General features: G+C 39.4%; 1 protein-coding gene across 2 annotated transcripts; it reads left to right on the top strand.

The window, feature by feature from the left end:
- Window positions 1–32: 32 nt before the first annotated feature.
- LOC122660409 (protein RTE1-HOMOLOG) lies at window positions 33–14,272 on the top strand. 2 transcript variants are annotated; one of them, XM_043855712.1, is made up of 3 exons: window positions 33–75; window positions 13,386–13,716; window positions 13,816–14,272. In XM_043855712.1, exons 2-3 carry the CDS (start codon window positions 13,444–13,446, stop codon window positions 14,236–14,238), a joined length of 696 nt encoding a protein of 231 aa, XP_043711647.1. In that variant the 5' UTR covers window positions 33–75; window positions 13,386–13,443; the 3' UTR covers window positions 14,239–14,272. The 2 variants fall into 2 exon arrangements, with proteins under 2 accessions (XP_043711647.1, XP_043711646.1); XM_043855711.1 differs by having other exon boundaries at window positions 13,813–14,272.
- Window positions 14,273–14,856: the final 584 nt, after the last annotated feature.

Below are 14,856 nucleotides of genomic sequence, written 5' to 3'. Positions count from 1 at the left end.
CGACATCAGAGGAGCAGAAAGAGTGAAAAACTGGAAGACCTCAAGATCCACGAACACGGGAGGCTCGGGTTTCTGGTTTTCTTTTCACGGCTGGCCTTCTGCTCGTCTACCATCCTCCAGGTATGCATACCTCCAACCCTCTCTTTGGAGTTTGGACTCGACTACTTACACATTTCTTTTCTGTTCTGGCCTTCTGTGTTTTTTTTTTCTTTTCTTCCGAATTAGTTTTTCTATACTCGAACAGAACTGCTGTAAGATTAAGTTTACGAGCTTCGATGGGTAGAGTATGAGACCATAAGGGATTGGGGAAAGTCTAGGGTTTGTGTTTGATCTGGAACTTGACAAATCGCAATAAAATGTAGGTTTATTTAAAAAATGTGCAATCTCCCACCAAAGGCGTCTTGGATACGCTACCTTATTGTATTGCTTTAATTATTGGATTCAAGGTCTGTCTTTGGTTTTGGGAGTCCTCATTTCAAGTATTTCAGCCAGGGGAGAAAAAAAAAAGGAGTGGGTTTCACAGTTCTTTATGGCCTGCATAATTTATGCACTGGTAAACTGTTGATGTTTGATGGGTATTGGATAAACTGTTGATGTTTTATGGGTATTGGTTAAACTGTTGATGTTTGATGGGTATTGGAATTTCCAGAACTCTGAGATTCCTTTCAATTTTTGAATTAAACAAATAAAACTATGGCCAAAATTGATAACAACAAATGAGGAAGTAATTCTCAGACTGAGAAGCAGAAATATTATGCTTTGGGATGGGAAAAAAAAACTCCCAAAGAACACAAAATAATCCAGTCTGAAGAATCAAAATTTTCACGTAATGCAATTCTATATAGTGTCACTTTGGAGAGTCAATAATCTCTTGGATCACTCCAAAGAAGTAACAATAAATGTGCGAGAAATCTTTGTAGAATTCTGAAAAGAAAAAGTAAATATTGTAAATTAGGAATATAAGAATAAACCGGAGAGAAAATCTGAAATATGCTTTGGAGATATCTAGGTAGTAAAATAGTTAATCTTTTCTATCTTTGGAACTTTTTACGAGATTCATTGCCACAATACCTGGGACAAATTGCGTATCAAAACATAGGGAGACGGATTTGGTAGTGGGTGTACCACTGAGTTAATTCATCCTCCGCAAGTGTTTTCCCTTTTCTAAAGAAGAAAAAAGAAGAGGAATAAGAAGAAATCGGAGAGATAATTAGAACTTTGATGTATGGAAAACTGGATAATAAAATTGTTGAATTTTCCCCTCTTTGCAATTCTTTGCTTAGATTCATCACCTTGTTCCCTAGTACAAAATACACTATATCTACATTTTTTTCTTTCACATTTCTACTTCTATATTTATTTTAGGAGGAATTTTCCTAGTCGACTCATCCACCATTCCGCCATGGAATCTATGGACCGCACACCTAGTTGTGCCACATACACAACAACAACTCTGCTTTATCCCAACTAAATGGGGTTGGCTACACGGATCCTTACAAAGAACAAGAATTACTAGAACAACAACCACAACTCAGTATTATCACAACTAAATGGCATCGGCTACATGGATCCCAGAAGTATCAGAAATTAATAATATAAAAACGGAGGAAGCACACAACAATGACACAAGCTCTAGGGCATCAACCCGTCTTAACAACGAACAATATCATAACTGAGCCTCAGGCCTCGAGGAGTGTATTAACACTAGTCACAAACATCATAGCCCAACTAAAATGGAGTTGCCCACGTGGATCTTCGCTCTCCACTCAGCTCTATTTGAAGCATACAAGGAGCAAGGCCTAAGCTAAGCATGTCTTTCTTCACCACTTCTCCTATGCTTACCTTAGGCCTGCCTCTAGCTCTTTTGGTTCCTTCAATTTGGATCAGGTCTCTCCTTCGAACTGGGGCATCCAATGGCCTCCGTTGGACATGGCCATGCCACCTCAAACGACTCTCTCTAAGTTTATCATGAATCGGGGCTACTCCCAAACCAGCTCTAATATGGTCATTTCTTACTTTCTCCTTCCTAGTTTTCCCGCACATCCAGTTCAACATCCTCATCTTTGCCACGCCAAGTTTATTTATATGGCACTTCTTCATAGCCTTGCATTCCACACCGTACATCATAGCTGGTGTAATGACAGTCATATAAAAATTTCCTTTTAAGTCTTAAAGGGATACACCGATCGTACAAAACTCTAGACGTACTTCTCTACTTCATCCATCGTATTTTAATCCTCTGGACAACGTCATCCTCTATGTTGCCCTCCTAATTAATGTTTGATCCCAGATATCTAAAATATTCACTTTGTGGGATCTCCCCTGCACCAGTATTCACCGCCTCATTATCCATCCCAGTGTTACTAAAGTTACACACCATATATTCGGTCTTTGTTCTGCTTATCTTTAGGCCTTTTGATTTCAAGGTTGATCTCCATAGTTCTACTTTGGTGTTAATCCTTGCTTGAGTCTCATCCACCAAAACAATATCATCTGTAAAGATCATACACCAAGGGACCTCTTCTTGTATGCGTCTGGTTAGGTCGTCCATGTTAACACAAACAAATAAGGGCATAAGGCGGATCCTTCACCGCTTTGCCCCCCCCCCCATTCTAACTCTAGTCACCACATCAACATACATATCTTTAATTATGTCTATGTATTTACAAAACACCCTTCTCTCCTCTAAGATATTTCAGATTAACTCTCTAGGGACTTTGTCGTAGGCTTTTTCTAGGTTTATGAAGACCATATGTAGATCCTTCTTGTCCTCTCTCTATATCTTTCCATGAATCTCCTAAGTAAATTGCCTCCATCGAGGATCTTCCAAGCATAAAACTGAATTGGTTTTCTGAAATAGTAGTCTCCTTTTTCTTAGGTGGGTTTCAATAACCCTCGCCCATAACTTCATTATATGACTCATCAGCTTTATGCCTCTATAGTTATTACAGGTCTGAATATCTCCTTTGTTTTTGTAAATAGGGACCACAAACTGTAGTCTTCGTCGAACATGGCCAAACCATCTCAGGTGACTTTTCGTAGCTTATCTTGAATCGTGGCTACTCCCAAACCGGCTCTAATATGGTCATTCCTTATTTTATCCTTCCTGGTTTTGCCACTCATCGACTCCTAAGCCTAGTTGTGCCACATGTCATGTCAAATGGGGTTGAAGTGTCATACATCGGTAGACCTCAAAGTTCCCTGCCCACATGTCGAGTTTCATCCCAGGCAGATTGGGACAAGTAGCAGGGTAGAGCATTGAAAAATCCAGGCCTTACCAAGAGGGTGCACACCAATGCTGAGAGGATTCATAATGAGATTCTAAAGCACCAAAGGGTAAGGTATTAGAACACCATTAAACCAGAATCACAGATATGGGAACCAAAGCCAGATTCAAGAGATCATGTGGCTGGATAGCCTTACAATTATTATATAGAGCTGAGTTTAGTGGTTTCAGACTCTAAAATGGAAAATAAAAACAAAACAGAAACTAATATGGAACTCCCATGCGTGAGCAATAATAGGAGTGACTGGGACTGGCTTGGACTCTAATAAATGAAACCAAACAGGCTGGAACTTATAAGAAGTTTCCTAGCATGACTAAACAAGTAACTAAATGATTAAATTAAAACAAATTTCCTCCTAAAACTAGCCCACATTTTGGGCTGAATCCATCATTGGTTCAACCAACCCAAAACTGGTTTAGTTTTTAAGAACCTCAGGACCAAGAAAAAGGCTGATTTTATACAGCCAACGTCCCTCTTCCTTGTGGCTGAGATTGACAACAACTCTCTCGGGCTTGAAGAAACTCGACCTTGAGTTTTGTGAAGTCGAGGGATCAACTTCACACGATGTACATTCAGCTTCAGTCCATAATAAAACTCTAGCTGCTCACGGATGTTAGGATTGCAATCTTTAAGTTATGAAGCTTTCTCTTCAAAGAACTGTGGTGGAATCATGAACATAGTTGTCAAGGCGTGGTGCTTTAGTGACGTCTAGGCAACTTGTTGGTGTCTCCTTGACGTCCAAGCCCCTTCCAATTTCTTAGTTCGCCTAGACACCATGATAACTATGCTCATGAACTCTATGTGCTCAACTTTACAAACTGTGTCAGTTGTAAATGGTGTGGCAGAGGAGTCCTCTGCAACTGCATCTCTGACTTCTTGATCCATCGCATAAGCTTCCACTGTATCAACATGCTTGGTGTTTTCAAAATCAGCCTCGTCAATTTCAGTCGACGGGTCCATGCAACATATAAGATTGACATCATGAGTCGCCTCACCATCTTCATCCTCATAGAGTGCATCATTACCAGCATCAGGTGGATGAGGCTCACAAAACTCTATTGCGGCATTTGCTTCTATTGTAGCCACTATAGTTGCCACGGTGATTAGGGAACTCAAGGCGGTGCCCTAGGCGTGTATTATATTAGTATATGTAAATATAGCGATGATAATTATATAATTATGATTATATGCAACATAGAAGCCATATCAATGCAGTATGATATAATTATGCTAGTAATGACCTAATATGAGAAATCCAGCATAGAATAATAATAAAAAAGTATATAATATAAGCATATTCATCAAAAAAACAAAACAATAAACATAAATCAACATAATCGCGCGAAGTGCCAGCAAGGTGTGCTATTGCCTTGGTCCCAATAAAGGGCCTGGATGCCTAGGCGGCACTTTGACATCTATGACAGCCTCTATAGTGTTACCTAAGGGTGTTAAACGGTTCGGTTTCGGGTAAACGGTTCGGTTAAGTTCGGTTTTGACTGCTTGAGGGTAGAAACCATAACCAGACCGTTTAACTAAACGGTCTCATAATCACAACCTGGACCGTTTGGTTAAACGGTTTCGGTTAAATGGTTCTATACGCTTTTACACGGTTTTGGTTAGACGGTTCTATACACATTTTCTACTCTATTTATGCATACTAGTTACTAATTAATAGTTATTACTTATTACTAAGTTAATTAGTTTTTTTTTTTTGGAAAAAGGAAATCATTAATGAAGAAACATGACTCCTTAGTAGTTGCTACTTGTTAGGTTTTGACTTTTTATTAATTAAAATTTTTTTTTTGTTAAGTTTTAAAAGGGTTAGACGGTTTGGTTATAATCGGTTTTAATTGGATTACACGGTTTGAAACCGTTGGCTTAATTGGCCTAAACCGAACCAAACCGATTAAATAAACGGTGTCATTTCTAAAACCATAACCAGACCATTTAACTAAACGGTCTGTCAGTTTCAGTTTAAACGGTTCGGTTCGATTTCGGTAAACGGTTTCGGTTTAGTTTTGACACCCTTAGTGTTACCTTTCGATTTCGTAGGGCAGAATTTGGCAGCGTGCTCACATTTGTGGAAATTGAAGCACTTTTTGTTTCTGGCAGTAGCCTTAGGTGCCTTACCCTTGTTGTCCGTAGCTAGAGTGGTACTTGAAGGTCGACCTGTGTATCCTATCCGTAACAACACTAACTGTGGGTGGTTAGTTGTACTCCTCAGCTTGAGAAGCAAACTTCTTAAGGGAAGCTTCAAGTTTTCCTTTGCATGCAAAGCCTTCTGAAAACAGTCCTGAATGTCATAGATGGCATGTACATTTAGCTTCTTTCGAACCTCGAGATTCAGTCGTGTCTTAAACCACAAAACTACTTGAATGTCATCTTGCTCAATTCCTATACATGAAATAAGAGCATCAAACTGTTCCAAATACTCTTCGACTGATAAGCTGTCCTGTTGTAGAGTGTTGAGTTTATTATGTAGACGAGCTCTGAATGTTTGGGTAAGATACTTGTTTTTCAGTTCCTCCATCTCTGCTCATGTGGTAGGTTAATGCAGATTCATCACTGAAATGGGCTTATTTTATTAGGAATAAGTCTAGGGTTAGGTTATATACATATTTGACCTTTGATCCCATGGGTTTTCTATGTAATAGGCCACTTTTATGGGCCTAAAATATGGGTAATTAGGTTGCATACGAGATTAGATGTTTTAGTCCTATACTTAGTTTTATTTTCATGTTTTTAATGTTTTAAATTGAACCGGTCCAAAGCTGATTTGAACCAGTGGTTCAATTTAATTGATTTTAGTAGTTTGTCTTTTAATTGTTTAGTTGGACTGGATTAGGACTCTATTTTGAGTCTATTTCAGTTTCCTAGTCAGTTTAAGTTAGCTAATAGGTTAAGGATTGGGTTAGGCCTTTTCTTTTTAATGTAGGAGTCTAATTTTGAGTCTTTTATATAAGATTGTAAGTGGGCAAAGTATTGAACACGAATCTGATTAATGAAAAAGCTTTTGCTTGCTGCTTTTGCTTGCTGCTGCTCTGCTCTATTGAGTGTTGCCTTGTAAGTCATATCAAGGTGAAGGGACTGGTGGATCTCCAGTTGACTCCTTGTGTCTTGTAGACCCGGAGGATATGCTAATTGTCTTGAAGCTGCTGCCATTGAAGACCTGCAACTCCAAGTTGGTGTTTAATATCATCAATCATCCTCCTCCTCCTAATCCTCTAAACCCTAACTCTAGTTACTGCCCGAATCCATTTAACCTACTTTAACCATCCAAAACTTACTAAACCTAGTTCATTAGACTCCCCTACACCTGCCTAGCTTTACCATATAAGATACCTATCCATTATCCTAACCCTAACCCTAACCCTAAAATTGACCTAAACCCTCAATTCTGCTCCCATCGAACCAGCAACTTATAGATCCTGGTTGTGTTAGCTCCTAGTAGATCCCTTGTCTATCTAGGACTACATTATAAGTGTTGTACCATGTATCTATAATCTGTGCTCATGGTATTTACTATCAATTTATCTCAAGCAAGCTTTTGCTTCCTTTCCTCTATTAAGCCGAACTAATGAAAATAGCTGTCCAGATTAGCAAGCCAATCGTAGAATACTTAGGGGGTCTAATTTCCCACTACACTCTTTTAGTTCAAACTCGATTTTCTGTGTATCGTCAGTTCGTTGAGTAGGCAACCCAGTTTCAAGTAAAGTGTGTAGGGTATCCTGTAAAGTAGGCTGTTGTGTAGGTCACTCTGAGGTCCTCTCCTTATAACTCTCATGGTATTATTGGCAGTGGAATGGGCTGGCATTCCCTCATCAATTTTGGGATTTTCAAAGTTTTCAGGCATGGGGGAATGGGTTGACTCCATGTGTTCTAGGGCACAACTCTGCTAGACATACGTTTGACCATATCAGTCAACAGATGGAATGATTCTTATATGCTGCCCAATAGTTTGAGATTAAAGATCTTAGACCTTTGAAATATTTCTTGGCAATTGAAGTGTCTAGATCTAAGATGGAATAAACATATGCCAGAGGAAGTTTGTGCTAGATTTACTTAAAGAGACAGGAACGTTGGGTTGCAAGCCGGCAAACTCTCCTATTGATCAGAATCATAAACTAGGGGAACATTGTGGACCTTCACTTGTTGATGCAAGGAAATACCAGAGACTTGTAGGAAAGTTGATTTATCTCTCTTTGACTTGCCCAAATATCTCCTATGCAGTTGGGGTAGTGAGTTAGTTTATGCATGCTCCCAAGAGTGGGCACTTGGATGTTGTATACCGGATCCTCAGGTACTTGAAGTCCTATCCAGGAAAAGGCCTTCTATATGCCAAACACAACCATTTGAGACTTGAAGGCTACACTGATGCGGATTGGGCTAGTTTAGTTTCAAGCGGACGATCTACATCAGATTATTGTACATTTGTGGGTGGTAATTTGGTCACTTGGAGGAGCAAAATGCAACCTGTGGTGGCCATATCTAGTGCAGAGGCTGAGTTTAGGGTTATGGCTCATGGAGTTTGTGAACTCCTATGGTTGAAGAGGCTAGTTGATGCAGCTCTAAGTAGGAAGAAGAAGTCCTGAACTTAGGGCTTAACTAGGGAGCCATAGATTAGGTTTATTTGCTAGTATTCTCCATACTTAGTTTAATTTTCTGTTTTTAGATTGAACCGGTTTAGAATTGGTTGTATCCAATTGGTTCAAGTGGTCCAATTTAAGTTATTTAGCTAGTTAGTTCTTAACTTAAGTTAGTAGTGGTATCTTGGTCATTTTCTGTTTTAGTTAATTATTTTAGATTTAATCCTCTCCCTTCCACGATTTTGTGAAGGAGAAGTCATTAAGTTGTATTAGGATTTGGCATAAAGCCATATTATAAATAAAGTAAATCGTGGAGGCTCCCCCACAATTGAATTTTTGAAAAAAGACTGATTTGTTTGTTGGTTGCTGATTGCTGCTGTTGCTGCTCATTTGGAGTGTTGCCTTGTGGATCTATCAAGGAAGAAAGACAGGTGGATCTCCTATGACTCCTTATGCCGAGACGGCTGGGAGGTTCTCTCTCTGAAGTTGGCTCTATCCTTCAACCCTTGTCAGACTTGCTGCCGGTGGAGATCTGCTGTGAGTTTGAAGTTTGATTTTCTATTCCATCCATTCTTCTTCCCCCCATTCAATCCCTCTTATTTTCTGTTTGAATTTTTAAAACCCCAAACCCTAGAATCCTGATCTCATACTTCCAGCCATTCAAATCCAAGCCCTTTTCATTCGAACCTCCCTCCTACACATCTGAACACTCGACCCTAACCCCTGGTTCAGATTCCCATTATAAACCCTAGTTTTGACTACTTTGCTGTTTTACTAAAAAACCCAAAACCCTAACCCTAAAATTTTGGAATCTGAATTTTGATTCAAATCTGTGTCAAATCTGTCTTAATAGCTTCCCCTAAGCCTGCCTATTCAAATCAGATATAAATTATCCCATTCCCCCATACCTAACCCTAGAATTTAACCTAAAAACCCTAATCCTGCCCATTCGAGCCCATGGCCCCTCTTTAGATCCTATTGCTTGGCTCCTAGTAGGTTTCCTACCTATCTAGGACTACATTACTAGTTCAAGAGTTAGGGTTCAATACTGAAGCACCTATGAGATTTCATTGAGATAACAAGGCTGCTATGAGTATAGCTCACAGTCCTGTGCAACATGACAAAACAAAGAATATTGAGGTGGACATGCACTTCATCAAAGAGAAGATTGACTCCGGCCACATATGCACTCCTTTTGTAAGAACTGGTGATCAATTAGCAGACATCTTCACCAAAGGTCTTATTCTCATCAATTCAGTACCTTTCTATGAAAACTGTGAATGTATGACATTTATTCTCCAGCTTGAGAGGGAGTGTTGGAATTAATAAGGGTATTTTAGGCACATGCCCATTATGTTGTAATTTGATGTAATGTGTTTCTTTTCTTTTTACCTCACTTAGCTATCTTATATTAGCATGGGGGGCAAGAATGTAATTTGGTCTTTTAAGTTAAGTGAATGAATATATGGGAGAGTTGAGAATACTCTCCCAACTTTCCACCAAACTCACTCTCTGCTTCTTCTTCTCCTTTTCTCTCATCATCATCTCCTAAATTCCAAGTATGCGCATAGACAGATTTTCCAAGATGAAGTGTACCCAACCGACCACAGGCGGGATGAACACTCTTCAGACCTACTTTGGCTAATTTCAAGCCTTCCACTTTCAGTGAACTACACAATTCCAATGCAGAATCCAAGAAAACATTCAATCTCAAGCTGGAAATGATGCAATTCCTAAAATCAGATTTCATTTTGGTAATTTCATAAAAAATTTCAGACAGATTGCAGACACCCAAGTTTAGAATATAAGGTCTATGAGAGAATTTGTTACAAAAAAATTCTCGCTGAATCCATATTTGAGGATTTGTGAGTGGATCAAGATGCCTTCTTCGATGGCAACAATAGTGGCACAGGCCTCGAGGACATACAGAAAAAGTAAATTGTCTGCCACCTCTCTCTCTCTCTCAAAACCATCGTAATCCCCATTCTTTGCTCCCTCCCTGCAATGCCCCCCTTCTACTTCCTATGTTAGAATATCAAAAACCTTGTAACCAGATTAGAGAGAGAGACAGAGAGAAGAGCAGAGAAGAGAAGAGAAGAAGGAGATACAAAGCTGTCCAAAGAGGAGAGGACTGCCTGCGGCAAGAATAGAATAATTTGTCACAGGACTGCTCCCTCATCTGCGATGCATCAATTGATGAACCTCATCACGAAGGATGGAGGAAGAATCTCCTGAAGAGGGACCAGATTTAGTGTCATCGGAGGTTACAACATCAGAACCATCATTGGGAGCTGCATGATTGCCCAAGTGTTGGGCCCGTTCTTGCTTTTCATGCTTGGCCCAGCAAGTTTCAATGGTATGATTGGGTTTCCCACAATAAGAGCACTGTCTATTAGCATGATCAGTATGCTGCCCACCAGAATCACAGCCTCGTTCAGCAGTGAATGCCGAATTTTCTTTAGTGTTAGAATCAAACTTGGAAGGGGAAGCAATGCGCTGAAGTCTGGAATAGGTGTCATTGAGAGTAGGAACTGATTCACCAGCAAGCAAGTGACCCATTACGGCCTTCAGACTAGAATTCGGACGAGCAAGAAATTTTTACACAAAAAACTCATTCCTTTGGGCCTTAAGCTTCTCAATGTCTGTAGTAAGTGGCTGAATCAAATTCAGCTCTTCAACCATACCTTTGAAAGTACTGTAGTATTCCTGCAGAGACTTGTCAAATTGCTGAAATTGGAACAGCTTCTCATACGGGTCATAGATTCGAGTCATACTCTTCTCTTGTGAATATGTAACTTTCAAATCATCCCACACTCCCTTTGCAGTAGTGTGAAACTTGACATTGGCAGCAATATCGGGCTCCGTACTATTCCCTAACCAAATGAGAATAATTGCATTGTCCTTGACACATTCATTATAATCTTTAGAATCAGATGCAGGAGGACTTGAAGAAATATAACGGAGCTTATCCATAGCTATAATCTAAACTCAAACAGCTTGAACCCAAAGCAAGTAATTGGAGCTGCCTTTGAGCTTGATAGAAGTAATCTGGACAGTAACATTGTCCGTAGTATTCTTGTTCTTAGCCATGTCACAAGAAAAAAAATAGCTACTCCAAAAAATCGATAGCAAGTAATGTGATGACAAATCCAAAATCGATTTGGATTAAAGAGGTAATAGGAGCAGTCCAAATACACCAAAAAGAAGGCTGGAAAGCACAACCAGCAACAGGAAAGGCTCCACCACAATAAAGGAATTCCAGAAAACCAACCAAGAAGAAATCAACTTGTTAGGGTTTTGGTGAAGTAGCCAAAATCGATAACATAAAATTGCAGAGCCAAGAAGTTCAAAGTAGATTCAGCAACAATCAGCAACAAGGAGCCACAAATCCATAAGCTTCATAAAAAAAAACACCAAAAACAGCAGCCAAAGGAGAGATCGAATTTATCAGGGTTTTGCTAGAGATCAATCCATCGAGGTTGGAGCAGACTTCAATGTAGATTGCAGTCAGCACCAGTATCTTCGAGTAAAACCAGGTACAATACACTCCATGTATGAAGGACTGATTAATTCATAAGAGATGCGGCATTAGGTGGCTGCCCGCCACAGGGAGAATCGAAAAAGAGGAACCAGCAGAGAATGATTGGAAAAATTCTCAGATCTGATTACAAGAGTGCTCTGATACCATTCTAGAATATCAAAAACCTTGTAACCAGATTAGAGTGAGAGAAGAGAAGAGAAAAGAAAGAGAAACAAAGCTGTCCAAAGAGGAGAGGACAAGCTGTGGCAAGAATAGAATAATTTGCCGCAGGTATATTTATATATATATATATATATATATTATTGAATCATAAAATAAACAAAGTACAAAAGACAAAACTACCCCTGTACCCACGATACTGTTCACGTGTTCAGTGTCACAGCCCATAAGACCAATTTACCTCTGGAAACTCAACACCCTAGACTCTCTCTCTCCCATTCTTTGCTCCCTCCTGCACCAGAGAGTTCAATGCAATCAGCCACTCACCGCCACACGTTTGTTTCTTTTTTGTGATTCTCTTAACTTGGGCTGAGCTTCTCTCCCCCTTCTTCTTTACAGCCTTATGTGGCAAAGCAGTGGCTTTGCCGCGGTATATGAAGGGAAGACCAGGGGAGTCCCTTTAGAAGTGGAGTAAGAGGCGTTGTGGTTGGCATTGGAGAATATACCATTTGGGGGGGGGGGGGGGAGAGAATTGGCAGCGGTGGTGGTGGTGGTGGTGGCATTGTCACTGTGGTGGTGTCGGCATTGTCACTGTGGTGGTGTCGATGCTGCTGATGATGGTACTGCAGCTGTTGGTGGTAGTAAGAGCACAGGCTGTTTTCGTTCCCTTCCATTAGAGAGGGAGAAAGGGATGTAGGGGATATGGAAAAAATTGAAAATATGAAAGAGAAGGTACCTTTAACGTAACATTTATGAAACATGAGGTATCCCAAACATAATATATCAAAGGGGAGGTACCCCAGCCGTATTTTTTCTAAACATTAGGCACCCCAGTTTTAATTTACCTTTTTTCCTTCTCTTTAGCCTCCGATTTCTTCTTCATATTCTTCTGACTCTAGTTCTTTCTTCCTTCTTTCTATGATTACGATTCTTCTTCTTGCAACTCCGGTTCTTCTTTTTTTTTTTTTTTTTTCCCCTTCTTCTTTCTGGTTTCTTTGGTGGGCTTTCAGCTGCATGACTGGACTGTTTTGGTGTTCTGAATTCTGATACTCATTCTGTCATGCAAACAAGTATTTCTTGTTTGGTTTTGTTGAAATGGATATGAAAGAATCATTTAATGGTATGTATATTATTTTCATCATCAGATATTAATTGAGATTAGAACTTTGTTTTTCAGAAGAATCTTTTTGTTCTTTCTGTTCTGTTAACTGAACTTTGCTAGTATTGTGGTAAGTGTTGCTGTTTTATTTTGTTTAGCTACATAAATAGTTGGTCCTAGTTGTTCAATGATTATAGCATATGTTCTCAGTTAAGTTACCTCAGTGATTGTTTCAAATTCGATCATTCATGCACGCCTTAGGTGCCTAGGCGATGCTTAGCCCTCTTAAGGAGAGGAATGGCTGCTGCAGCTGCCAGTGGCCCTGGTAGCTGCTCCTACGTTTTTGCTTCAGCTGAACTTCGGCCTTTTGCAGGGGTTTGTTGAGACGACTCGGTGTCTTGGTTGTGAAGTCAATATATATTACCTATGATCAGGAATTTTGTTCAGTTCTGAATTCTGATTAAGATTTTGGGAGATGTTGATGATTGTGTCGCTTTATTGTATTGTATGTCGTTCTTTATGCAAATAGTATGATCTATCACAGACAGCATTGTTATTGTTAGTAAATCTGGCCATCTTAAAGTGCGAGGACCATGGTAGAAAGGCGCATTATGTAATTATGTCATGATTTAAGTCAAATGTGCTTTCACTAATGAAGAATTTTAGCGTGATCATCCCACTATCCTTTTTTTGTCAGATATGCTTACTCCAAGATCCTTTCTTTTTACAGCATTAGTTGTGACGAGGCAATACAACATAGTTAAGTTTTAAATGATGGAATTAAATATAGATCCTGATGATGAGCTAATGCCCAAGAGAATTATTCTAGAAAAAATGCAAATTGATCCAAGAAGAGCTCGTTTTCCCTTCTGTATTGTATGGACACCCCTCCCTGTCATTTCATGGTTCCTACCTTTCATTGGCCACATTGGTATCTGCCGAGAAGATGGGGTCATCTTGGACTTTGCAGGACCCAATTTTGTATGTGTGGACAACTTTACGTTTGGGGCAGTGGCCCGCTACATCCAGTTAAACAGAGAAGAGGTAACATGTCATGTTCCTGTTTTACTCAAACCATGTAGTAGTTGTCTTTAAATTATCAGTGATATCTAATGTGTGTGTATAAAAATCACCTGTCAGCAGTGCTGTGTTTCTCCTTTTGCTGAGCATGAAATTCCTGATAGATATGGACAGAGTGATCTTGTTACTGAGATGATGACATGGGATGATGCACTACGGAAGAGCACACAGGAATTCCAGCACCATTCATACAGCTTATTTACCTGTAATTGCCACTCCTTTGTTGCAAATAATCTTAATAGGTTGGGCTATGGTGGCACTGGCAGGTGGAATGTGGTGAACCTGGCAACATTTATCTTTCTCAAGGGACATTGGGTTAGTAAAGGAGCTATTGTGAAGTCCTTTTTACCATTTGTTCTAGTTCTTAGCCTAGGGCTAATGTTCGGTGGTTGGACCTTTCTCATTGGGTTGGCTTTCTTTGCCCTCATTCTTGTTGGTTGGTTTCTTCTTGGTACGTATTTCTTCCAGGGTCTGATCCAGTTGTAGCTTTTCCTGTTATGAATGTAAATCCTGGTGCTTTACCAGATAAAACTTCCATGTTTAGTGACAGTTGTATTATGAAATTTGTGCAATGATTGTTCAACAACTTAAATTGCAATTTAAGATATTTATTTAAAGATAGTAATAAATTTGAATTACAATTTGTTGTATTTTTATTGTGTGAAGTCTTCATTCTTTGCCCTAACAACAAAATCAGCTCACATCTAGGGGGATTAAAATTCAGTCTTTCATGGATTTTTCTTTCTTTCTTTGGTAGTCAAAATGGATATTACTAAATTGAAATAATAGGCTCCTGGGGTTCTCTTTGTGAGGTGGTCTTCGTCTAACATGTAGCCTGACTGCAACAGATGATCTTTGTCCAATGGCACCATTAAGGCTGAATGCATTGTCCACCACTTTCGGTCCTTTAAGTTGATTTGATTGGTATAAGCATTGATTAAGGCTGCGTTTGGTATGCATTCTGAATCGATTTTGTATTCTAAACGTTAAAAATAATTATTTTTATCATCTAAGAATGTAAAATTAACCTGAAATGCATTCTAAGAATGATACTTAATTGTTACAATATTAGTTATGAATAACTACTTTATACCCATATTATCT

Source organism: Telopea speciosissima, chromosome 4, assembly GCF_018873765.1.
Source record: "Telopea speciosissima isolate NSW1024214 ecotype Mountain lineage chromosome 4, Tspe_v1, whole genome shotgun sequence".
NCBI lineage: Eukaryota > Viridiplantae > Streptophyta > Magnoliopsida > Proteales > Proteaceae > Telopea > Telopea speciosissima.
Note: the sequence above shows the minus strand (reverse complement) of the source record. Positions and strands in the feature narration are given on the sequence as shown.

Bases quoted from the DNA above. Each gene is read 5' to 3' on its own strand.
- LOC122660409 (XM_043855711.1), top strand. From the start codon at position 13,444: ATGATGGAATTAAATATAGATCCTGATGATGAGCTAATGCCCAAGAGA. The intron at 13,717-13,812 runs GTAACATGTCAT...ATCACCTGTCAG, and splicing joins TCCAGTTAAACAGAGAAGAG to CAGTGCTGTGTTTCTCCTTT.